Raw genomic sequence first — 24,701 nt, forward strand, 5'->3', positions numbered from 1 at the left:
AATTCCATTATGCAGAAAGGCAAGAGAGCAAGAGAGGGCAAGAGGGGGCCGAACTTACCCTATTGCAATGGCACCAATCCCACCCATGAGGTTGGAACTCTCAGGGCCTAACACCTCTTAAAGGTCCCCCCTGGTAATACTGTCACAATGACAATTAAATTTCAATGTGAGTTTTGGAGGGAACATTCAAACCACAGGAGCATCCTTATTCTGTAATAAGGAGATTGAGGACCAGAGGGAGGAAGAGACTTGCTCAAAGTTACGTGGCAATTCAAGGGATAGCCAGAAACCCAGTTCCCCTGATTCTCATTCTTGGCTTCCCATCCCCCTCTGCCCCCGACAGATCCCACCATGGGCTTCCTCCCTAATGAACCTGAGGATCTATTCATCTTTCTCACGGAAGTAAGTGAGATCACAATTCCATGCCGAGTGACAGACCCACAGCTGGTGGTGACACTGCACGAGAAGAAAGACGATGCCCCCCTGCCTATTCCCTATGACCACCAACGTGGCTTCTCTGGTACCTTGGAGGACAAGTCCTACATCTGCAAAACCACCATCGGGGACAGGGAGGTGGATTCCGATGTCTACTATGTCTACAGCCTCCAGGGTGAGCCCCCTTTCTGGCCTGATGCTCAGCAGAGGCAAGTATAACCCTTTACAGAGGCATAGCCCTTTACAGTTTACATAATGTACAACTCCATTTCTCATTGGATTTTTACTATAGCCTTGGAAAGGACATAGTGTTTTCCCTGTTTAACAGATGAGGAAACTGAGACTCAGAGAGAAAATGGAGTTTGCCATGGTCATGGAGTATGTTAGTGGCAGAGCTAGGCTGTATAATGCAGTGGGCAAAGGCACAGGCTTTGGAGCTAGTTGGATTTGAATCCCAGCTCTACCACTTCCCATCGGAATGACTTTGCACACGACACAGANAGTTGGATTTGAATCCCAGCTCTACCACTTCCCATCGGAATGACTTTGCACACGACACAGAGTCTCTCTGATCCTACTTGTTCCTCCATAACAGAGGATAATAATGACTGCCTTCCTCATGGGATTATTGAGAAGATTAAATAAAACAAAAGGTGGAAGGTACCTAGCACATAGTATGTGCTCAAAAAGTTTCTCCTGTACTTAGGCCCCCAAATAGTACTTTGATTTCCAGACTCATCTCTTCTAGAATTTCAGTTCCAGGAGGACAGAGACTTTGTCTGTCATGTTCATTGCCATAGTTTTACCTAGAATGGTACTTGGCATATAGTAGGTATTTAATAAATATTTGTCAAATGAATGCATTTTCCACACCAGTCATCCCTTTCCTCTCTGGACTACTATCCCATCCCCAAGTTGAAGAGCTGGTGGCTAGTGGTGACTTCCCCAGCCCTAAGCCAATCTTTCTCCACCAGTGTCATCCATGAATATCTCAGTGAACGCAGTGCAGACTGTGGTCCGCCAGGGTGAGAACATCACCATCATGTGCATTGTGATCGGGAATGAGGTGGTCAAGTTTGAATGGACGTACCCCCGCATGGAGGTAATGCTGAGCTAGGGGTTGGAGGCGGGACTGAGCAGGGATGGAATATCTCGGCTTACAGACTGATTTCCATGGACCCCTCCTGATTTGGGGGATCTGCCCTACCTCTCCCTGCAGAGTGGGCGGCTGGTGCAGCCAGTGACTGACTTCCCCTTGGACGTTCCCTACCACATTCGCTCCAGCCTGCACATCCCCAATGCTGAGCTGGGCGACTCAGGGACCTACATCTGCAATGTGTCAGAGAGTGTGTACGACCGTCAAGATGAAAAGGCCATCAATGTCACTGTGGTCGGTGCGTGTCTTGGGCTCAACCTCAACCCCCAATCTGAGCTGGACCCAGACTCTGTCACAGCCATGGGGTACAGCCAGCTACACTCCAGTCTACTCCTAGCCTCTGTGCCAACCAAAGCCTCATTCCGGGATAAACCCAAACCAAAGTGCAATGTCAGCCCCAAATCCAACCTTAAACCCAACCTAGACTTTCCACCTAGCCAGAACCCCAAGCCCCTTCCTGATTTCTAATCCCAACAGCCACCTCAGGCCTAGGCAGCCCCATCCCCAAATTCAACCTCAGTGCTAGCCCCAGGCTCCAATTTACTTCAGCCACCATATCGAGCCAGAATAGAGAATTACAACTCCAGCCCCAACCTCAGAGCCGGCCCCAACATCAACATCAGCCCCTTGCTCCAGTCGTGGGCCTAACTTCAATCCCAGGTCCCAAAACTCCACCGCTGGTTGGGTTCCTAAAGCCTACAGCCCCGCCCCCAGAAGACTGGGCACCTTTGGCATTCAGTTGATGCCCCACCCCTAGGAGCCCCGGCCAGGGGAGGCGCAGCCCCATTGGTGGCTGGGCATAGTCCTTCCCCCAGGGCCCCGCCCCTGATGGCCACCCCTCGCAGAGAGCGGATACGTGCGGCTGCTGGGAGAAGTGGATGCTCTACAATTCGCTGAGTTGCACAGGAGCAGGACACTGCAGGTGATGTTTGAGGCTTACCCACCACCCACCGTCCTGTGGTTCAAGGACAACCGCACCTTGGGCGACACCAGTGCCGGCGAGATTGCCTTGTCCACACGCAATGTGTCGGAGACCTGGTGAGCAGCCATTCACCCACTCCATTTTTGAAGCTACTGGTCTTTGCAGCCCCTAGACAGTCCATGGCCTTCAGCCACTCGGCAAACCTAGGCCCATCTTTCCTGAGACCCTACTATGTGCCAGGCACCATGCCAGGTGCTGGGGATGCTGCAGCGACCACAGCAGAGAGTTCCATTGCTCCTAGAGCTTCTGGTCTAGTGGGGAAACATGATCACCCAGATGTTTAGTTATCCTTGTGATGGGTGGAGCCAGCAGGCAGGTGCCAAGAAGAAAAAGGCCAGATGATTGAGGAAGAGGGTGCCAGGCAGTCCACTCATTGCCACCTGTGATAGTTCTGAGGCTAGAGATTAGCAGAAAGAGCTTGTGATATGTTCCTATAAAGTAGTGTCAGGCCTTTGTGCAGGGGATGAGAAGAGGAGGGTGAAGTAAAAAGGGCTCCCCCCTCCTTTGACAATCCCTCCCAAGCCTCCCACTTGGCTCAGTGGAACTGCCTATGGGTGGGGAGAGTCCTGGCTCTGCTACTGACACCTTGTGACTTTGGCAAGCCCCTTATCCTCCCTGGGCCTTGTTTTTCCTGTCCATACAGGGAGGGTGGGGACGGCTGTGAGTTCTTCCAGCTCTGACAGCTGGGTCTCCTGGCCTGTCTTACTCCCCAGGTATGTGTCAGAGCTGACATTGGTGCGGGTGAAGGTGGCAGAGGCTGGCCGTTACACCATGCGGGCCTTCCATGAGGACGCTGAGGCCCAGCTCTCCTTTCAGCTGCAGGTCAATGGTGAGGATCCCCCAACCCTGTCCCTATTTCCCTTCTCCTTCCCCTTCCACCTGTAGGAGGAGCTGGAGAAGGAGCCTGGAACTCAGGAAGCTGGGTTCTAGGCCGCTGATACAATGCCTTGTGAACCTGGCATGTCCCCTCTCTGGGCCTCCGTTTCCCCAGCTGTACAAGAAGGCTATTGGGTTAGATTGATGTTTCCAAAACCTTAGACATTCATGTACCAATGCCATGATTTTTCCTTCTCACATATCACTTATACTGCACTATTAATTCAATAGATATTTACTGAGCAACTACAATATGCCAGTCTGTTCAGGATTATTAAGGCCCTGCCTTTGTGCACCTTGCATCCTAGTGAGGGAAGACAAACATTAAACAGTAGGAGGAGAAACTCCAGCAAATTACATAGGTTATAAGGTAACAAGCACTGTGGGAGAAAAATAAAGGCAGGGTAGGTAGGATTGAGAGTGCTGGGCGCATGGGGCAGTGAGGATTGCACTTTTAAAAATGATGATCAGGGGCCGGCCCGGTGGTGCACTGCTACAGTGCGCCACTTGAGAGTGCGGCGGCGCTCCCGCCGAGGGTTCGGATCCCACATACAGACCGGTTCCCGCTCACTGGCTGAGTGAGGTGCGGGCACGGCACCGAGGGTTGCAATCCCGTTGCCGGTCCCGGTCTGGTACGGGCGCAACACTGAGGGTTGCGATCCGTTGCCGGTCACGAAAAAAGACAAAAAGGAAAAAAAAAAATGATGATCAGGGTTGGCCTCCATTGAGGAGTTGACGTTTGCATGAAGACTTGAAGTAGGTGAGGGCATTAGGGTGTTAGGGGAAAGGACACCCCATGCAATGCAAGGGCCAGAGTTATGGCAGAAAGGCCTGCATGGCCAGAGGGAGAAGAGTGGTGGGAGATGAGGTCAGAGAAGAGACGAGGTAGAGAGGGGTGGGGAGGTAGTGTAGGTCCCTGTGGGCCTGGTAGAGGCTTTGGCTTTTACCTGGTTTTTACCATGACTGAAATGAAGAGCCACTGCAGACTTTTGAGCAGAGTAATGACACGATAATGACTTAATGTTTTGTCAGTTGACTTTCTAAAAATAAATTTATTTTGAAAGACAAAATTTAACCTCTCAGTTGTAGATGGAAAATCAATGTCACATGTCATAAATATAAAGCAACCACTAAAATAAACTCAGATAAAACAAAACAATACTATTAAATTCTAACTTCATGAGCTTGGCTGCCCAGGGCTCTGAGTTTGAGGCATGCTCTCTCTTTGTTAAAAGGGAAGATTAGCAAGTCTCAGAGAGGTGTTAAAGACAGAATAGCACCCTACTGAGGCTCTCCCTTTGAAGTACTCAGAAAGGGAATCCATCAGTTTTCACACTCTGAATCCTGGTATTTAGTGTTCACCTGCGGTCTGTAGTCCCGCACCCCCCAAGGGAGACTGTGGGCCAGGTCCTCCCTTGAGGGCCTTTCCTGTTGACTATCTATTCTGACCTCCCCTTCTCCTGACCCTCTCCATGTAGTCCCAGTCCGTGTGCTGGAGCTGAGTGAGAGCCCCCCTGCCAGTGGAGAGCAGACAGTGCGCTGTCGTGGCCGGGGCATGCCCCAGCCAAACATCACCTGGTCTACCTGCAAAGACCTCAAAAGGTGAGCAGACCCCAGGCCTCGGTTTTCCAGGGGTCCCACAGCTGGCTAGAAGGACCCAGTGAAGGTTATCTAGTCTAGCTTCCTCTGGGCACGTTGTTCCAGGCTAGAGCTACATCTACCACCTCCTTGGAAATGCTCTGCATGACCTAAATTGTCCTTTTTCCTTATCTTGATCCCTTGATTACCTTGATCAGCACAATGCAGGGTCTGTGCTCCAGAGACCCCACCCACCCGGTAGATCTGTTCTGTACCCTTGGTCAGGGTTGATTCTAGTGTAGTGGACAGATGCAGAATTGAGTTCAGGTTCTGCCTCTATCCCTGACACCGTGTGACCCTGGGGGTCAAATGAGAAGAATGGATTTTGTAATACAGGGCTCTCAGTTCTGGGATAGGAGCGCCCTCTGCCGGTCAGTCCATGGACCACAGGAGGAACATGCTCAGACCAGGCAGTAGGAGGCAGCAGGGATTTGACACGTCCTACCTCCTTCCACCACCACTCCATGGCGCTGCCTGCTTTTGGCCTCAGTTTCCCTGTCTGCATAGGAAAGGGGCTGAAAACTGACCCCACTGGCTCTTCCAGCAGGTGTCCACGCCAGCTGCCACCCACACCCCTGGGGAACAGTTCTGAGGAGGAGAGCCAGCTAGAGACTAACGTGACCTATTGGGCAGAGGAGCAGGAGTTCGAGGTGGTGAGCACGCTGCGCCTGCGCCATGTGGATCAGCCACTGTCGGTGCGTTGCACTCTGCGCAATCTGCTGGGCCAGGATGCTCAGGAGGTCACCGTGGTGCCACATTGTGAGTCCCCCAGCCTCAGCGGCCCCCTGACAACCCCAACCATACTTGGGACTGTACCCCTATGCCCACAGTAGGCCAAGAGAGTCAGCATGCTTGTGGGTACACAGGAGCACTATGAAACCCAACAGCATGAGTTCCTGTGCACATACACAAAACACAATATGAGCACACATGTACAAACACAAGTCTATAAACCATGGCTATGAATAGCACTTATGTGTAGTGTATGTAAACTGTATGAATATCATGAGCCCTGTACATGAGCATACCTGATCCTTGCACAAAGATGCAAACCCTCCATCTGTAGATTTGTAAACTGTGTACTGAAAAGTGCCCAATCCCCATACAGGCTGGTAAAGCCAGCATATGTCTGTAAGCATGTACTCTGTAAGGGTATGTCTGCAAGTATATACTCAAGCATGCACAATGCCTGTCCATGTGTGTAAGCCCACTGAGCGTATGTTGGTAAGCCATGTATGTGAGCATACCCAGCCTCCGACGTGTATAAACCTACAGAGTATGTATGTCTGTATGCCTGTGCATGTGGGTGCAGAATCTCCATACTTGTACAAACAATGCATGTACAATTCCTGTGCATGTGTGCAAACTGGCATAGTGCATGTCTGTAAACATGTAATTGCACACCTTTCTGGAAAAGCACGCAAGCACAATCCCCATACACATATGCCTGCTGTATAATGTATGTCTTTTAGCAGGTACATATACTTGTGTAATTCCTGTACATGTGAGCAATGCCTACCAGTGCCTGAATACTTTTGCACATCTCTCTGCCCATCCCTATGCATGTATGTACTGTATGCATGTATTTCACCTGTTTCCTCACTCAATAAATAGTCATAGGGACCCAGCTTCTCACTGGAGGTATAGAAGCCAAAGGGCCCAGCCCTGCCTGCCCTCCTATTCCCCGCAGTCCAGTCCACAGAGGAAGCAGCCAGGAACTAGGCAGTTCCACTGGGGATCATCACTTTGTGGGGAGAGACTGGAGGGAGAAGGGGTCCCAGGCCCAGCTGTGAGATTCAGGAAAGTGTCCTGGAAAAAGGATCCTTTAGGTCAGAACCTGAAAGATAACTAGGAGTTAAGCCGGTAAGGAATGGTGTTCTAGTCAGAGGGAATGCCCTGTGCAAAAGCCCAGATGCAAAGTAGACTTCAAGAATTTAAAGGCATTCAACCCGGCTGGAGCATACAGTGTGTGTCTATTTAGGGGTTGGAGGTGGGGGATAAAGCGGAAGGAAGTGGTCAAGGATGGGACTATAGGGGTTGGCAGAAGCCAGAGCAAGCAGGGCTCCAAAGACCAGCAAGGTGTTTGGGACACACCTGTGTGTATACCCAAGCAGATCCGTGGGCTTGGATATGTACATGCAGGTCAGGACACAGACCTGCCTCCTGTCCCTTGGCTTGTGGTAGATGGGCAGTTTTTTTAAATAGCCTTATCGCACCCATACTCTTTGGGACACACCTGTGTGTATACCCAAGCAGATCCGTGGGCTTGGATATGTACATGCAGGTCGGGACACAGACCTGCCTCCTGTCCCTTGGCTTGTGGTAGATGGGCAGTTTTTTTAAATAGCCTTATCGCACCCATACTCTCACACGTGCACACATGTCCCTGAGCAAGTGAGTATCTGGGCAGACAGTCTGGGCAGCCTGACCTGCAGCCCAGCTCTGAGCAAGGCCACAGTAAGCTTTTCTTGTGACCCCTGAGGGAGAAGCCAGGCACTAGCTCGGATGGCTACACGAGACTCCTCTTTTCACTCAGAGATGGCTCCCTAGAAAATGCAGGCTTCTAGGAAATTCCTCCCTGGGACTGGGATGTGTGGCTGGGGGGCAGAGGGAGGAGAGAATGATGTTGGTCTGGGACCCAAAGGAGGAGGTGGGATAAGGCTCCCTGGAGAGCAGAGAAGGGCAGGTGGGGGACAGAGGAGGAGGGACCAAGTTCTCAGGGTGGCCAGTGGGGCAGGGCAGGGGAGATGAGGGCCTGGTCAGAGGTGAATGAGGAGGGAGTGGAAAGGAATAGGAAGCTGTGCAGAGAAGAGGCTGGGCCCTTGGGGTAGAGGAGACTCAGGTCTTGGGGGCCCCCGTGTTAGCCCTGCTCACTTACCCCAGTGCCCTGGTGGATGCACTTTATAACTACTGTCACTACCCCAACCCCTGCTGGGCCCTTGGGTGAAACTGTGGAGGAAGCAGGCTCCTTTTTGCAGTCTGGATTCATCAGGCTATGGGAGTTCATTCTACTGCTCCATTGGTGGTCACTCATTTAGTCCATTGGCAACTCGGTCGGCCATGGAACTTAGAGCTCTGACCTAGCTGTGACAGCCCCAACAAGGTCATGAGGAGAGGTGAGCCACAGCCCTGCCTGAGAGGTTCATGGTCTGATGGGAGGTCCAGGCAATGGGCAGGAGCCCAGAGAAGGATCTTGCATCCAGTCTAGAGCAATGACAGAAAGGCCAGACTGGCAAGAAGAGCTGAAGGGATGTGGAGGCTGGCAGTGATCTGAGCTGGGGGAGTTACTGAGGGGCAGGGGTGTTTATAGGAGAGGCTGAAAATGTAACTCAGAGCAAGAGGCTGAGGATCTGACATCATAGGCTGTTGGGGAGGTGGAGGGGCTTCCATTCGGGGCAGGATGCGTCCGGAGGATTTGTGATGCCACAGGTGGGGTGAGGAGAGGGCGGCTGCCAAGCACCCTATTTGCTTATGGCCTTTTCTTGTCTCTGCCTCCAGCCCTGCCCTTCAAGGTGGTGGTCATCTCAGCCATTCTGGCCTTGGTGGTCCTCACCATCATCTCCCTCATCATCCTCATCATGCTTTGGCAGAAGGTAAGCCTCACCCTGGCCCCATGGGTACACATTGGCATATATTTTTTGGCATGGACCCCCATGCCCTCCTTGAGCACTGCATGATCTGGCCACATGTGGGGCTCAGCATGGAGCTCAGGTAGATTACATAGAGTGACGCTGGGTGTCTGAACTGCCTCCATCCCCTGCAGCGTGGGCTGACAAGGGTCCAAGCTATCCAGAGTTCCCTGACCCCGCTGTGTCCCTCAATCATGCTTCCTGCTCAGGCATCATCCCTGCTCATCCCAGGCACGGGACATGGCACCTTTGGGGTGGACTGCATGGGCTCCAGGATACTTGCAACTCTAACCCGTGGAGACTTCTGTGCTTCTTCTGAAATGCATTCTGATTCTATTAATCTGTAATTTCAAAGTCAAAGTTCAAATTTTCTGAGATTTCACCATTCTGTAATTCCAACATGTTAAAATTCCTGAATTAGGATTACAGCACCCCATGATTCTATCATCCTAAAATTCCAATCCTGTGATTCCAGCATCCTATGATTCCAACATGCTAAGGTTACATCTTTCTGAGATTCCCTCTGTGACTGAGCCGGCATGGGGAGGGGCTGCCCACATCCAGCGGAGTACCCCTACCTGTGTCACTTTCCAGGGCTGCCTGATCCTCTACTCCCATCTGAGGAGCAGGTGAGGCTCTGAAAGAAGCTGATGAGCCAGGCTCTTGCCATTAGCTGCTCCTCAGCCTGCCAAGTCCTGAAGGCTCCCCTGCCACCCTCCAGCTGGGGCCCCTTGGTTCCTGTTCCCTCTGAGCCCATGAAGGCCTTGGCTCAGTTGATCACTTGCTGTGTGTGACTTCAGATATGCCCCATCTCTGGGCCTCAGGGTCTCCAGCCTCATCTGTCTTAGAAGGGGCTGGACGTAGTGGGCCTCAAGGCCAAAGACCCCCCTGATGATTCATTGCTGGTGTTGGTCCTGCAGAAGCCACGCTACGAGATCCGGTGGAAGGTGATCGAGTCTGTGAGCTCTGATGGCCATGAGTACATCTACGTGGACCCCATGCAGCTGCCATATGACTCCACGTGGGAGCTTCCGCGGGACCAGCTTGTGCTTGGTCAGTCCCGGGAGGCCTCACATAGCAGTGTGAGGACTCAAGGCAGGTGGGAAGACCATCTGAGGTCTGGTCCCAGCCTTGCCATGGCTAGCTATGAGAGCTAGGGCTGGTGTCTTGTCTTCTCTTGCCCTCAGTCTCCCACTCTGTATAATGAGGACAAGATGACCCCCGGGGGACTGCCCAACCTTGAGGTCCTGTGATCCTGTGACTATGAGATGGACCCCTTTGTGGCAAAAGAGGAAGTATTAAGGGCAGGCTGAGTGCAAGGCCTGAGCTTAGTCTAGCTTGGGAGGCCCAAGGGGTACAGAGTTGCTGTGCTCCCCTGGGTAGGGAGGAAGGCTTCCAGAGACTAAAGATGCGGCAGAAAGCAGGCAGGACTTAGATGAGATGCCAGGAAGGACCAGGAAGCATTGTGGTTTTAAGAGCCCCCTTGAGGGGAATACCTTAAGTCCAAGGTGGTTTGAGGTATGTCTAAGTTGACCTAAGAGAATGGCTCTTCCCCACCCTTGGGTGGGGGATGCAGCCTCCTGGTGAGCCAAGAGCTGAGGGATCATCTCTACCCCAGGACGCACCCTCGGCTCTGGGGCCTTTGGGCAGGTGGTGGAGGCCACGGCTCATGGCCTGAGCCATTCGCAGGCCACAATGAAAGTGGCTGTCAAGATGCTGAAATGTGAGTCCTCCCTCACATCTGGGCCCCTCCTCTCCCCTGAACTTGCCCAGACATTCAGCCTCTCCCAGAGCAGCCTGATTCTCACTCGCTGGGCAAAGAAGTGCGGTCGCTGCAGCCAGCACAGCTCCTGATTCTGGTTTGGGAAAGAGGGTTCCTTGGCCCTGCCTGCTCCCTCCCCCTTCCTCTGCCTCCCCCTTCCTCCTCCCTCCTTCTCTTCCCCCAAGTGTGGGTTCTCTCCACCCTAGGCCACCCGGGTCTCACAGCACAGGGTGGGCAGAAGAGCCAGAACAGGCTCCGGTGGGACCTCCCTAGAGACTCAGTGGCCAGGCCTGGCCTGAGGATCCCCCTTCCTCAGCCACAGCCCGCAGCAGTGAGAAGCAAGCCCTCATGTCAGAGCTGAAGATCATGAGTCACCTCGGGCCCCACCTGAATGTGGTCAACCTGCTGGGGGCCTGCACCAAAGGAGGTACCAAATCTCCTCGCCCCGAGGACTCTGGGACAGCTGGCCAAGGCCTGGCCCCTCCCTGCCCCTCCTCAGTCCACAGACAACAGGACACTCCAGCTGTAGGGTGCATGCCCCCACTTCACAGCCCTAGATGGGTTCGGGATTTAGAAACTCACAAAATCACAGCACCTTCACAGCCGAAGCATTCTTCAGGTCACCAGTCCCAGCGGTTTCCAAATCAAGGTGTCCTCTGACAGTTTTAAATTTTCACAATACATTTTGAAAACTAATAACAGCTCACATGACACTGAGATGAGTTATATACCCACCATCGGAGACCACCCACGTGCAACTGGGAGCTACTTTCATTCAGATCACAGACAAAGGCTCTTTGGCAAACTGTGTTTATTTGAAGCTCTGATTGCAAGTTAGGCTGCAAAAAACAACAACAGTGACAACAAAACATTATGGCCATTTGCAGCTGCTTGTTGTGAGATTTGGGATTTTCCTCAATATTGCACAACCAAAACAATACGGAACTATGTTGCATGCATAGACCAATTTGTGCCTGTAGTGACCACTCATTACTCCTTTCACAATTTGTGTTTTGGTTGATATCTTCAAGTTCCCACTGCTTGACTTTAAGTAAATGCACTGTATTTCAATTTAACCAGTAAGCTGACAATAATAAACAGTTGTTTTTATCTGCTTTATATATTGGGCTCCAAGATAAGCTTTAGTTTGAAAACGTATCAATAACAGCTAACACTGGGCACTTGCTATGTGCCAGGCACTGAGCTGAGCCCACAAAGACATTATCTCATTAATCCTCATGAGATCCCTTTGAGATGGGTGTTATTAGCCCCACTTCACAGATGGGAAGGCTCAGGGAGACTAAGACCCTGATCGCAGTCACAGAGGCAGAAAAAGAACCCAGGTTTAAAAGGCGCCAAAGCCTCTCAGCCGTCGTGACAAACTGCCTCTCCCACATCCAGTCCGTTATTAGCCTTGTGGCCCTGATGGGAAGCCCGAGGCCTCCCAGGACTGTCCCTGAGCCTGTGCCTCCACAGGACCCATCTACATCATCACCGAGTACTGCCGCTACGGTGACCTGGTGGACTACCTGCACCGCAACAAGCACACCTTCCTGCAGCACCACTGTGACAAACGCCACCTGCCCAGTGCCGAGCTCTACAGCAATGCCCTGCCCGCCGGGCTCCCCCTGCCCAGGTATCCGGGGTAAAGTGGGGACTGAATCCTTGGGCCACCTGAGGAGCACCTGCTTACTGCCTCCTTATCTAGGAGAGGAAGCTGAGGCCATGCAGACAGGGGGGCAGTCGTTCCTGGAGCCAGGGCTGTTTCACAAATCAGTCTGCCCTAGACAAGGGAGTAACAATAATGATGATAATAGTGGTGGGGTCGGCTGCCACCTACCATCTGTCCCACTGTGCCAGGTTCTGTGCTAAGCCCTCTGCAGACTTGACCCCCTGGAGCCTCACAACACCCCTGTGCCGTGGGTGTCTTGGCCTCCCGTCCCAGGGTACACAGGGGTCAGAGTCGGCGGTAAGACGAGAGCCAGGTCTCCCGACTTGCACTGTGCTGCTCCAAGCCTTGCTTCTCACCACAGCCTCGGCCTCCCGTCCCAGGGTACACAGGGGTCAGAGTCGGCGGTAAGACGAGAGCCAGGTCTCCCAACTTGCACTGTGCTGCTCCAAGCCTTGCTTCTCACCACAGCCTCCCAGTGCCCCTCAGACAACTCAGCTCCTGTCCTTTCTTTTCCAAAAAGAGCATTTCTTAGTTCTTTTGCTGATTACAAAAGCAAAGACAAGAGTAACTTCAGAAAAGCATGCAAAAGTCATTCAAACTCTCTCTTGTTCTCCCCAACAGTTTGGTCAATTTCCTTCCCTGTCTTTCCTCCCTGTAGAGACACATATGTGTATAGTCCCACAGCTCTTTGAGGAGCTGATGCTGCAGGCAGAAGTATTAAGGCTATTTTATTCCCTTCTGCCCTCCCAGGGTTGTGGCCAGGCACTCGCAGGGCATCAGGGCTGGGTGGTTCTGGAGAGGCCACAGAAAGGCACCTTTGTACACACCCATCTTGTGACCCTTGCCCTGGGGCGCTGTAATTGCCTTGGGTGTGAGCTCTCTGAGGACATACACTGGGCCTTAGGTCATCTTGGCAGCCCCAGTGCCCAGCTCGGGGCCAGGGTGGTTGAAAGGGCTTGAAACATGGTCATTCACATTGTGACAGAGTGAAGGAGGATGAGTGAGTGAGTGAGAGAAGCAATCCATGGGTGACAGGGGCTGTGGGTCCCCGGGGCGAGCAAGGGGCAGGAGAGGGTAGGGGAAGGAAAGTCTGTGTGGCCCTTCCTATAATGCTCTTCTACCCCCAGCCATGTGTCCCTGACTGGGGAGAGTGATGGTGGCTACATGGACATGAGCAAGGACGAGTCGGTAGACTACGTGCCTATGCTGGACATGAAAGGAGACGTCAAGTATGCAGACATCGAGTCCTCCAACTACATGGGCCCGTATGATAACTACGTCCCCTCTGGTGGGTGGACACAGTCCTCACACCTGCATGGGCTCACACCTGTGCAGTGATGCGTTCCTTTCAAAGCCTTTCATATGCTGGCTGTGCAACAACCTTGGGAGGAAGGTGGCCTTTGCCCATTTCATAGAAGTGGAAACTGAGGCTAACCACTTGCCCAAAGCTGCTGTGTAGTGAAACCCTAATATGAACCCCTGTTTATGGGTCCAGAGGCGTCCACAGGGAGGGGAAGAGCTGGGGTGGGGAGCACCTGGCCTCCCGCGACCTGAGGGAAAAGTGATCTGCTCAGAGCTGGCCCAGGCTGATCTAGTAGGGTCTCTGAGAAGCAGGCAAGCCAGGCTAAGCAAAGGTGACCCAAGGACTAATGCCAAAAGTTTTATGGCCAATGAGGGCACTGATAAAATAAGAGAAGTTTAAGTTGGATATTAAGAATCGTTCTCCTTTTGGGGAGACCTAGAGAATCAGTAGCCACCTGTCTTGAATATTCAGTCTCCCATGAGCTAAAGGGCAGGGTTCCTGTGGGCCATGGGGAGACACAGGTGGCAGGTGACCCTCTGCTCTCCCCTAGCTCCTGAGAGGACCTATCGGGCAACTTTGATCAACGAGTCCCCAGTGCTTAGCTACACGGACCTTGTGGGCTTCAGCTACCAGGTGGCCAATGGCATGGAGTTCCTGGCCTCCAAGAACGTATGTCTGGTCGTGGTGGAACAGGGTGGGGGCTGTGGGGAGATGGGTCACCCTGCCAGCCAGAGTCCTGCAAGTACGCGGCCCCTCGGGTGGATGGGGACAGTGAGTTTCCTCACACCTGGGTGGCCCCTCACACCTGGGCAGTGAGGCGTTTTCCCCAAAGCCCTTGACAGGGAGGGTCTTTCCCCACAATTGCCCCCAAGGCCTCACCTCCCCTCTCCCCACTAGTGTGTCCACCGAGACCTGGCAGCCAGGAATGTGCTCATCTGCGAGGGCAAGCTGGTCAAGATCTGTGACTTCGGCCTGGCTCGAGACATCATGCGGGACTCGAACTACATCTCCAAAGGCAGTGTGAGTACCTTCCCTGGCCCCTGTAGGGTTGGCACCATGTATGTCTGACCCCAGGAACAGATTCCCTCCTGATCAGCCACACTCATAGCTCATGGCTCACAGCAGATCAGCACAGAGCTTCTCGTGGCCTGCCCTGCCATGTGTGCAGGGACAGGAAAGGGGGCCACCGCACTGTGCACAGAGTGGGAGGAGGCAGGCCCTTGCAGGAAGCAGGAGTGAGAGGAGCTGGTGGCAGGAGCTGCCGGGCCTCCTCCTCCTGCCTCAGGTGCTAAGTGTGGCCTGGTTCCCGGCCACTTGGGCCCCCTTGTACCCAGCACCCATCCTGACCTCCCTGCAGACCTTCCTGCCTCTGAAGTGGATGGCCCCCGAGAGCATCTTCAACAGCCTCTACACCACGCTGAGTGACGTGTGGTCCTTTGGGATCCTACTCTGGGAGATCTTCACCCTGGGTATGAGCGCTTCTTCTCACAGCCTTCAGCAGCATGGCATGGTGTCCACTCTGACCACTCACACCTCCGTGCCTCTCCCAGTCCTGCAGAAGAGGGTACTCTGATGCTTTTCCACCCCCCAAGCATGTGTCTCCCCATCTCTGCTCCCCAACAGGTGGCACCCCTTACCCAGAGCTGCCCATGAACGAGCAGTTCTACAATGCCATCAAGCGGGGTTACCGCATGGCCCAGCCTCCCCATGCCTCTGACGAGATGTGAGTACAGACTCGTGCATTCGGGAGGATTTTGTGGGGACAAACAACACCTATCCAATTCTACCTGCTTAAACCAAAGATAGATTTTATTAGCTCAGAGATCTAGAAAAATCTAGGTATAACTGGATTTAGGTGTTCAAATGATGTTATCAGGTATCTCTTGTTCTGCCCCAGCCTCTGCCTTCCTCTGTGCTGGCCTCATTTCCAGGCTGGCTTTATTAGCTCAGAGATCTAGAAAAATCTAGGTATAACTGGATTTAGGTGTTCAAATGATGTCATCAGGTATCTCTTGTTCTGCCCCAGCCTCTGCCTTCCTCTGTGCTGGCCTCATTTCCAGGCTGGCACTGCCCAGATGGCTGCCAATAGTGCCAGCCTTACATCCTAGCTGCTTGCACTATAATTCCAGCGCAAGTCCCAGAGCTGACCCTCAAGGGCTCTGCTGGAGCCACCTGCAATCCAGCACTGGCCACTGAGCTGAGGGGATGAAAACTCCTATTGGCCAAACCTGGGTCTTGTGCTCACCAAGGCATGGTCAACCCCACAGGACCAAGTGGACTGGGGGTGCTGGGAGGGCTTCCCAAGGGAATATCAGAGGCAATAATGGGAAAACAGCACCCATCCACCACTCCTCCCCAACTCCTTTCTGTTGCTCACCTTGTTCTAAGGACAGCAACCTCCAGCTCCCCCACCCCAGCCCTGCCCCCTGCGCCCACCCCTTGCACCTTGAGCCAGGGACTCTGACCCCCTCTGCCCCTCTTCCCAGTTACGAGATCATGCAGAAGTGCTGGGAAGAGAAGTTTGAGATTCGGCCCCCATTCTCCCAGCTGGTGTTGCTTCTTGAGAGACTGCTGGGCGAGGGTTACAAAAAGGTATGTTGAGGCAGGGTGGGAGGGGGGAATAGAAAGTTCTGGTCCAGAAGTCAGACACTGGGTACAAGATTCTATGTGATGTGCTGATATTTGGGGGAACCACCCGTCACCCTCTCTGGGCCTCAGTTTCTCTTCTGGTACTAGGAAGGGATGGCCAGAGCTATGAGTTTAATTTAGCAGCACAGAGTTTTGTGAAATGGAATCCTACGTGGATGTGATTGATTTGACTCAGGGAAGGGGGCCTATAGCCCTGTGTGTCCTGTAGCCTTCCTCAGGCCTTTGCACCCAGGCCAAATCCTAGGGCTCCTTCAGAAGTGTGAATAACCCCAGGCTACATGACCACTAATGGCCTGACCACTTGGACCCTGTTGCAGGCTTGTCCTAGGGCAATGGAGCCAGTAGAGCCCTAAAACCTTGTCCTGTCCAACAACAGGGCTCAGAGTGAGGAGGAGATGCACATCCCCTTAGGCACAGACACACCCCTCTTCTTAGGTCCATTTCTCACCCCTACTCCCATCCCTAGGGGCGGTCCCAGGGACCAGTCAGATGGAATGGAGTCATGATCGTTTCAAACCAAGGGAAACTGAGGCCCTGCCAAAGGAGGTTGAGACAGAATGAGAGCCTGTACCTGTCTACTCTGAAGTAGGGGGAAGAGTTAGGGTCTCAGGTGCTGGTCATCTTCCTGGGTGATCCTGAGCTCACCTTGTCTTAGGAGATGCCAGGTGGGAGCACAGCTCAGCTGTGCAGCTTTTGGTCAAATCCCTTTCCTCTCGAGCACCAGTTGCCTTATTTATACAAGGGGGAGCAGCTAGGTAAGATGATCCCTAAAGGGATTTCTGGTCTGACTGTCTGTTCTCTGGTTCTCCCTGCCCCGTGGAGCAGAAGTACCAGCAAGTGGATGAGGAGTTTCTGAGGAGCGACCATCCAGCCATCCTTCGGTCCCAAGCCCGCTTGCCTGGATTCCACGGCCTCCGATCTCCCCTGGACACCAGCTCTGTCCTCTATACTGCTGTGCAGCCCAATGAGGCTGACAACGACTATATCATCCCCCTGCCTGACCCCAAACCCGAGGCTGCTGATGAGTGTCCACTGGAGGGCTCCCCCAGCCTTGCCAGGTAGCCACTCTGGCCCAGGCCCCAGGCAATAGTGTGCACAGTGAGTGCCCTGTGTGGTGTCAGGCTCCTTACCTGGGGTGGGTCCTTATTCCTGCCAGCGAACAGAAGAGAGAGTTGAGCTTTGATGACCTCAGGTGGAAAGGGTAGGCTGGTAAGAAAATGGATGGGCTGGGACGTATTTACAAGGTAGCTATTTCCTTTAAGGGAGTCCCCACAGGTCATCTATACTCTTCCCTCTGTAGGTCCTGTTTTAGCCCCAAGGAGAAGAAAACCTACTCAGTGTTCCCAGCATCCCACTTGTTACCATGGGACCACAGCCAGCCTAAAGCCTGTGGTCTGTCTTGCAGCACCATGCCTGAGGGTCCCAGGGAGGCTGGCATGGCTGTAGGACACAGAGGTGCCTACAGGATCAGGCCAGAATTCAAACTGTAAAGGAGACTTGTGATTTTCTTTTGCTTTGGGATGTGGTGAAGTTGTGGTATGGGAAAGGCTTTAGAGGAAGGCCCAGCTGTTGCTGGGACTTGATGTTCAGACAGGATCCCCCCTTGACTGGAGAGAAGGGCTCCCCATGAAGCCAGACCCACCCCCAAAACAAGATCCAGCCCAAGGCAAAGTGGCAGGAGCCCCAGGCTGGTTATAATCCCAGTTCTGTCACTAAGCTGCTATGAGATGTGGGCAGGCTTCTCCTCTGAGAACCTCAGTTTCTCTGTATGTACCAGGAGCACACACGGGCCACAGAAGGCCCCTGAAGGCCCTCTTTGCTGTGACTCTTGAAGAGGCTAGCGTTCCGAGGCTCAGGTAGGCAGTGCAGGCGGGTGAAGCACAGAGTTCAGACAGGCTGGGGTGTGAATGCTGGCCATGTGTTATGCCCTCAGCCACGCTCATTCATCTCTCTGAATCTCAGTTTCCTCTTCTGTAAAATGAAAACAGTAAAAGTACTTGTATCGGGGTGGTTGTGAGGATTAAATGAGATCATGTATGCCTTTAGGAGTGTAGAGGACGACAGCACTGGGGGGTGAGAAATGAACTCTGGAGCCAGCTGGACCTGCTCTGAAGTCCCGGCTCCTACACTTACCCACTATGTGAAGTGGGGCAATGTCATAACCTGTCTGAGCTGCACTCTCCTCACAGTGTGGGCCCTGCATGTCTTCACAAGGATTAAATGAGCCACACTGTGTAAAGTCCATGGTGCAGGTTGGGACACATAGAAAGCTCCTAGTTCATGCTGTTATTTTACCGTGGTTCTCTCCCAGCGCCTCACTCACTTGCCTCCTTCCTCCAGCTCTACCCTGAATGAAGTCAACACCTCCTCCACCATCTCCTGTGACAGCCCCCTGGAGCCCCAAGAAGAACCAGAGCCAGAGTCTCAGCCTGAGCCCCAGGTGGAGCCCGAGCCGGAGCTGGAGAAGCCACTGGATTCAGGCTGCCCTGGGCATAGGGCCGAAGTGGAGGACAGCTTCCTGTAGGAGCTGGTTCCCACGCTGTCCTGCCCGAAGCTTCCCCTCTGCCTCCAAGCACCCAGCACCTCCTGGCCTGGCCTGGCCTGGCTGGGCCTCCTACTGGCCAGGCTGCCCCCATGAGAGCTGTCCCCTCTGGAAGGCTTCTACCCAGGACACGTTGTGCCCCAAACCCTGGGGCTGGCTTAGGAAGCAAGAGAACTGCAGGAGCCATTGACCAGCCCTCTGCCTCTGGGGAGGCCATGTGGCTCTGAGCCAGGGTACCCCTTAGGGGACTCAGTTTCCCCATATGTAAGATGGGAAAGTTGGGCTTGGTGATGCACAATCTGGAATTCTCCCCCTGGCTGACAGGTGGGGAGGTTGGAATCTCTGAGTTAATGAGGTGGTAAATTAATTTCTTTCTGTTCAGCCCTCAAGGAGCCACAACTCTCTCACACACTTTTATCTGCCCAGGAGCTGGGGAACAGACTCTAGCATTCCTGGCTCCTGGCTGAGCTGGGACCTGGCCATGAACAGTGTTGCTTCCTGCAGAAGCCACCCCCCACGATGCCAGTCTCTGCTTTCCTGGGCCCGAGCTGGTCTGGGGCCATCTGTGCTTACTTAATTGTGTTAATTAATGCTGGGGGCTGAGCCAAGTCCAAGACTTCCGGCCTGTATTCCTGCCCAGGGTCCTCGGGGCACACCTGGACATAGAAAGTGCCTTTGTGCAGGACTTCCAGGCCCATCAGTCCCAGGGCATTTTCCTCATCACCAGAGTCTGCAGGGCCCCACAGGCCCCACGTCTGTGATGAGTGTGATGTACCAGCATGAAGTGTCCACATATGTGCACCAACATGTTGCCCTGAATCTGCATTGGACCTGCTATGAGACCTTGAAGGAATCCCTCACCTTATCTGGGCTTCAGTTTTCTCCTTTGAAAAATGAGCATGTTGGACTCAGTAACTCCAAGTGCCCTGTCAGCACTGACATTCTAGAATATTCCAGGGGGTTGCACACTTGTCTAGATGAAGCAAGGCCAAATACCCCAAACTGCCATCCTGGGGGTCAGCGGGATTCTGGGGAGATTCCAGACCACACATCACACTCTGGGGATTCAGAAACTGTGCCTCTTCCCCAGACCCCCAGCAAGTCCCAAGAATGCAGCTGCCCAAGCCTTGACTTGGAGTGATAGCTAGTGTCCTGGAAAGCCCCAGCAGCTGCCCCAGGGACATGGGAAGACCATGGGAGCCCTTTCAGCACCCACAATGACCTCTGGAGCTACCCTGGGCAGAGAGGACAAGTCAATTCACCTTGTGCATCCCACTACTCCAGCACCTGCCATCAAGGTCTGTTCTGCAGACATAATAGACAGTTAGGACAATTATGTCCTGCAAAGGACAAGTTTCACATGAGAGAGGGGTGGAGAGGCAGGCATTTGGGGGGTTGCCTTCTCACCTGCCACCTGCCCCATCCCTGAGGCATGGGAACCCTAGGACAAGTTTCACATGAGAGAGGGGTGGAGAGGCAGGCATTTGGGGGGTTGCCTTCTCACCCGCCACCTGCCCCATCCCTGAGGCATGGGAACCCTGCGGGGGAATGGTCCCCAGCCCAGTGGGCATTAGAGGTGCCAGAGGAGTGAGGGCTGTGGCCACGACCACTGGCAGGAGAAGGGCTGGAAAGAAGGGTAGCTCAACCCTTCTGGTGCCAGCCCCCTATGCTGGTTGGCACCTCCTGCCCTGGGATGCCCAAAAGCCTGGTCCAAGGAGGCGGGGAGTGGGTTCTCACTACGGTACCAAAGATGTAATCACCTAGGTTTACAAGTATTTTTAGGACTCACGTTAACTCACATTTATACAATAGAAGTGCTATTTTGTATGCTGTTAAGTTTTCCTATCTGTGTACTTTTTTTAAGAAGAAGATTTTAATATTAAACCTGGTGCTTCTCAGTCATGGACTTTGTGGTCTCTTGTGGGTTGGGGTCCAGATCCCCAGACAGTGAGTCTCATTTCCTTCCTCTGTAAAATGGGGATGTTCACACTCCCACCCTTACTAGTAGCTGGGTGACCTAGACTTTGGGCTTGGTTTCCCAAAGTGTGAGGTGAGAAGGCTTTTCTGGCTCTGCAGTGCCTGGCACTGGGTTGGGCAGGAGAATGTGGGGCTGGTAGGACTGTTCAGAGGCTCTGGGGCTCAGGAGCCAGAGTCCCTCCTGCTACCCTCCCCCCAACCCCCTCCCATCCCCACCATGTGCTTTGGCTTTGGCTACTAAACTGGGACAGTCTCCCTGCACTCTGCCCACGGGCCCAGATGAGGCTGGTATGGCTTGTGAGAGGCATCCGCTAGAGCCCAGATTCCAGGTGCAGGTGAGCCCATGGTGGGGTCCCAGGTAGGAATAGGGCAGACAAAGCCCCTAAGGGGGCAGAGAGCAAGGAGAAGTGAGGGAGAGGGTGGAGGAGAGAGAAGAGGAAGAGGAAAAGAGGAAAGGGAGGGCAGTACGGCCAGGGTGAGGCCAGGGGAGGGCAGAGTCTAGCCAGGCTGAGCAGAGGGGTGCAGACCCGGCAGGTCCCAGACCCTTCACAGCTGCCACAGTTTAGTTCTTGTGGGGCTGGCATGAGCCAGGCATCCTGGCACCTGTTGGCCAGCTGAGTACTGGCCTGCTGAGCCCAGGCCTGTGGGACCCAGGTAGCAGCACAGGGCCAAGGGCAATAGAGCTATTGGGGCAGGGGGCAGAGTACAAGGGTCCCAGACACAGGCTAGGGCTTCCTGGCCCTCCCACCTGCCCCTTTGGGAGGGGTCACTTGAGGTGGAACCAGGTTGCAGCCTGAAATCTATCACCTAATCACCATGTGTCTTTGGGCCATCCTTGTACTCTCTGAGCGGGGGAGGGGCACCTCATTTTGGAGCCTCAAGCCTTCCTGGACTGTCCAGGAGTTTGGGGCTGTGGCTGCAAGTGGGGAGAGGAACGGAACCCTGGGGCAGCTCTGACTCACAGGTCCAGCTGCCAACTCAGGGGCAGCTGAGCCATTCCAGGGGAAAACCTCCATGGCTGTCAGAACTGGCCCACCTTCCTGGGGGTCCTGGCTTCAGAAAATACCCAGAGCCTGTGACCTCTTCTCTCCTGGCTGTGGCAAGAGTTGACTAAGGCAATACCCAGATCTGCCCTGTAAAGAGAATAAACAACCCACATTCCAGACGAGGATTATCTTTGCCCATGGGAAAGCTTCCATCTGAAAAGCAGGACGCCTGGGCTCCCTCCATCTCAGGCCTGCTCCTTATGGGACCCTAAGTGGATTATGCATCAGACTTCAATTTCCTCAGGGGTACATGGAACTAACAATGCCACAAAGATAAAGGATAATCACACTCTGGCTAACAGTTCTCCAACAGTTACTACTAGCCAGGGCTGTCTGGTTGCTTCACACACATTTTCTCATGTTACCCTCACATCAGTCCTGTGAACTATCCTACTACTATCACCGCAGATTATAGGTGAGATTCTAGTTCAGGGAGGTTTTGAAGTGACTTGCCCAAGATCATCTGATTGGTGTGGCTGGGATGGGACAGGAGCCAGGCCTGGCTGACTCCCCCAGGTCAGCACTCAGAGATGTAAAGTGCCCACCCAAGGTCACAGCCAAGGAGTGGGAAAGCCTGGGAGCCGACTCCTATCTCCTGACTTCAGACCTTTCTGGTGCGGTGCGTTCCTGAAAGAAAGAATAGGAAAGTGCTGGATGTGAGAGAAGAGCTAAGTGAATCTGAAGGCTAGGTAAAAGTAATCAAAAACCATTTGGGGGAGGGCTTGGACCTCTCAGGCCTCTGTGCAGTGGGGGTGTGGGGGTCTGGGGTAACTATAGGTCAGCCCCTGCTGGGCTTCTGGCTCCCAACCTCTCCACTCAGGATGGCCCAGGGAAAATGGGTGAGCTGGAATTTTCCTCCAGACAGATGAGCCACTTGTACTACACAATTCTTCCGTCACCCCACTCACAGCCAGAGTCCTAGTTCCTGGAAAAAAGAGGGAAAAACTGAAAGGGGCTATTCCTGCTGGGACCCTGATCTTCAGCTGATGAGGGGCCTCACAGCCCCCATTAATGTCCCTTCTTTGAATTAGGACACTGTCTCTAGAAGGCCTCTTTTATATAAGTTTATTGTTCAGTAACTGAAAGGGGCTATTCCTGCTGGGACCCTGATCTTCAGCTGATGAGGGGCCTCACAGCCCTCATTAATGTCCCTTCTTTGAATTAGGACACAGTCTCTAGAAGGCCTCTTTTATATAAGTTTATTGTTCAGTTTTACAACAATTAAAAATTAACTTTACTGGGCATCAGGATATTTCCTTACAGTTTTGAACATACCGTTTATTTCTAATTTGTGTAACTATAAGTTCATATGACCCCATGGATTTTGTATTAGGTAAGTAGCTTCGACGTTATTAGCAGTAACTTCATCAAAATTCCTGTGATCTGAAAAAAAATAATTTTATAAAAGTATTTATGTAATATATGTCTGTGTTTTTAAATCCATTACCAAAATATATAATACAGAAAGAGAAGACTGTATTTTTGTGTTTTAGACTCCGATAACATTTTAAATGCTTCCTTTCCTTATTCAGCAACTCTCCGTGTAGGAATTTATCTTGTGGAAATTCTGTCTCTTCAAGTTGTATTCTTCAAGATTTTTCTCCCCTTTATATCCATATTTAGATTTGCATTTTGTATCTGTACCTGTCTGTAACATATAACTATAATGTTAAGCAAAGCTATCACTACCATTTGCAACCTTCTGTTTTTCACTTAACAATATATCATGGGCATACTCACAGGTCATTGGTATATGCAGATATTAGTTCATTTATTTTGAGAGCTGCACATAATTTAAAAGCATGCCTGTGTCATGAATATTTAACCAATCCGTTATTGAGGGGCATTTAGGTTATTTCCAATTTTTCAGTTACAAATTCTGCTGCAATGACCACTGTTTGTAAAATATATTTACTTTTGCACATTTATTTAAGTTTTCATTTCCATAGGATAAATCCCTAGACACAGAGTTGCCTAGTGAAGAGATAACATTTAAAATGTTACAGGAATCTGGGCTGGCTGGTTAGCTCAGCTGGTTAGAGCAAAGTGTTGTAACACCAAGGTCAAGGGTTCGGATCCCCGTTCTGGCCAGCCACCAGACAACAAGGCAAGAACTTTCCCACGGTGAAATTTAATGCTACTGCAGGTTGGGTCTGAGCCCCACTGAACCATCCACCCCATGTCCAGAGGGAGCATCCCACTCACCCCACTGGGAAATCACCTCCCCTCGCTACCCTGGCTCTGCCCCAGTCCCTCACAGTTTAGAGAGTGTGTTCCTGTCAGTCGTCCCATCTGGTCCTCACAACAAACCTATGAGATGAGCCAAGATGAGAAAGCTGAGACTCAGAGCCTTTAAGTGGCTTGCCCAAGGTCACACACAGGGAGGCTCTTGCCTGCCAGCCTGGTGTCCTTGCTACTCAGGGAGCATCTAAGTCCAGTTTCTGGACTCAGAGGGGGCAGCAGGCTGAGCTCTGGGGTCAGGTGCCGGCTGCCTGCGCAGGGTGTGGCTCCTGGAATTCCCTAAATGGGCTCCTCCTGGGGGTGGGGTTCTGGGGCCATACAGGGCCATGGCAAATTCCCACAGCTCAGAATAAAATTTGCCATGGCTGCTTCAGAGGTCTGGTGAGGGTGCTCTGGCCTGGGGCAGGGACTCAGGGACATCACAGAAGCCAGACTGTCTCCCTATGACCATACCACCCTCCAGCTGCCTGGCTCCCAGCCTCCTCTCTGTGGCCCCTGGGGATAAATGCCTGCCCTCTCCAAGAGGTGCCTACAGCCCACCCCCTGGGGCTCCTTCTTCTCCTGATGGGCCTCAGAGCAGGCTGCCCCTTGCCCGGCTCCCCTGACTTTGTTCCATAGTGTCTGGTTTTAGGTTTTGTGGGTAATCACCACAAGGAACTAGGAAAGTCACAAACATGGGGAAGTACCAAAGCTTCTGGGAAATTACAGTCTTCTCGGAGTCCTTGTTTCTTCCTCCGAAGGGACAAGATGGAAGTTTCCATGTTTGAAAGTTTCTCTTCCTGAAGCATAGTGA

The 24,701-nt window shown here is 52.7% G+C and overlaps 1 protein-coding gene across 3 annotated transcripts in view; it reads left to right on the forward strand.

Annotated features, from left to right (window-relative positions):
* PDGFRB (platelet-derived growth factor receptor, beta polypeptide) overlaps positions 1–20,546 on the forward strand; it is a 41,623-nt gene extending 21,077 nt beyond the window's left edge. The window contains exons 4-24 of one of the 3 annotated variants that reach the window (XR_550035.1): positions 344–610; positions 1,410–1,537; positions 1,655–1,829; positions 2,437–2,629; positions 3,287–3,402; positions 4,928–5,051; positions 5,632–5,846; positions 8,586–8,680; positions 9,637–9,769; positions 10,335–10,439; positions 10,795–10,905; positions 11,955–12,114; positions 13,278–13,438; positions 14,004–14,122; positions 14,351–14,473; positions 14,811–14,922; positions 15,077–15,176; positions 15,940–16,045; positions 16,928–17,160; positions 18,443–20,015; positions 20,113–20,546. Coding sequence is in view for 2 of the 3 variants with exons in the window: in XM_008565902.1 (XP_008564124.1) it covers positions 344–610; positions 1,410–1,537; positions 1,655–1,829; positions 2,437–2,629; positions 3,287–3,402; positions 4,928–5,051; positions 5,632–5,846; positions 8,586–8,680; positions 9,637–9,769; positions 10,335–10,439; positions 10,795–10,905; positions 11,955–12,114; positions 13,278–13,438; positions 14,004–14,122; positions 14,351–14,473; positions 14,811–14,922; positions 15,077–15,176; positions 15,940–16,045; positions 16,928–17,160; positions 18,443–18,626 (2,960 nt within the window). In the remaining variant the exon portion in view is untranslated. Of the gene's footprint in view, positions 1–343; positions 611–1,409; positions 1,538–1,654; positions 1,830–2,436; positions 2,630–3,286; positions 3,403–4,927; positions 5,052–5,631; positions 5,847–8,585; positions 8,681–9,636; positions 9,770–10,334; positions 10,440–10,794; positions 10,906–11,954; positions 12,115–13,277; positions 13,439–14,003; positions 14,123–14,350; positions 14,474–14,810; positions 14,923–15,076; positions 15,177–15,939; positions 16,046–16,927; positions 17,161–18,442; positions 20,081–20,112 lie in introns of those variants that run through there. The other 2 variants (XM_008565902.1, XM_008565903.1) reach the window with 2 other exon arrangements.
* Positions 20,547–24,701: the final 4,155 nt, after the last annotated feature.

The sequence above is a fragment of the Galeopterus variegatus genome, unplaced genomic scaffold (genome assembly GCF_000696425.1).
Source record: "Galeopterus variegatus unplaced genomic scaffold, G_variegatus-3.0.2 Scaffold212, whole genome shotgun sequence".
Taxonomy (NCBI): Eukaryota; Metazoa; Chordata; class Mammalia; order Dermoptera; family Cynocephalidae; genus Galeopterus; species Galeopterus variegatus.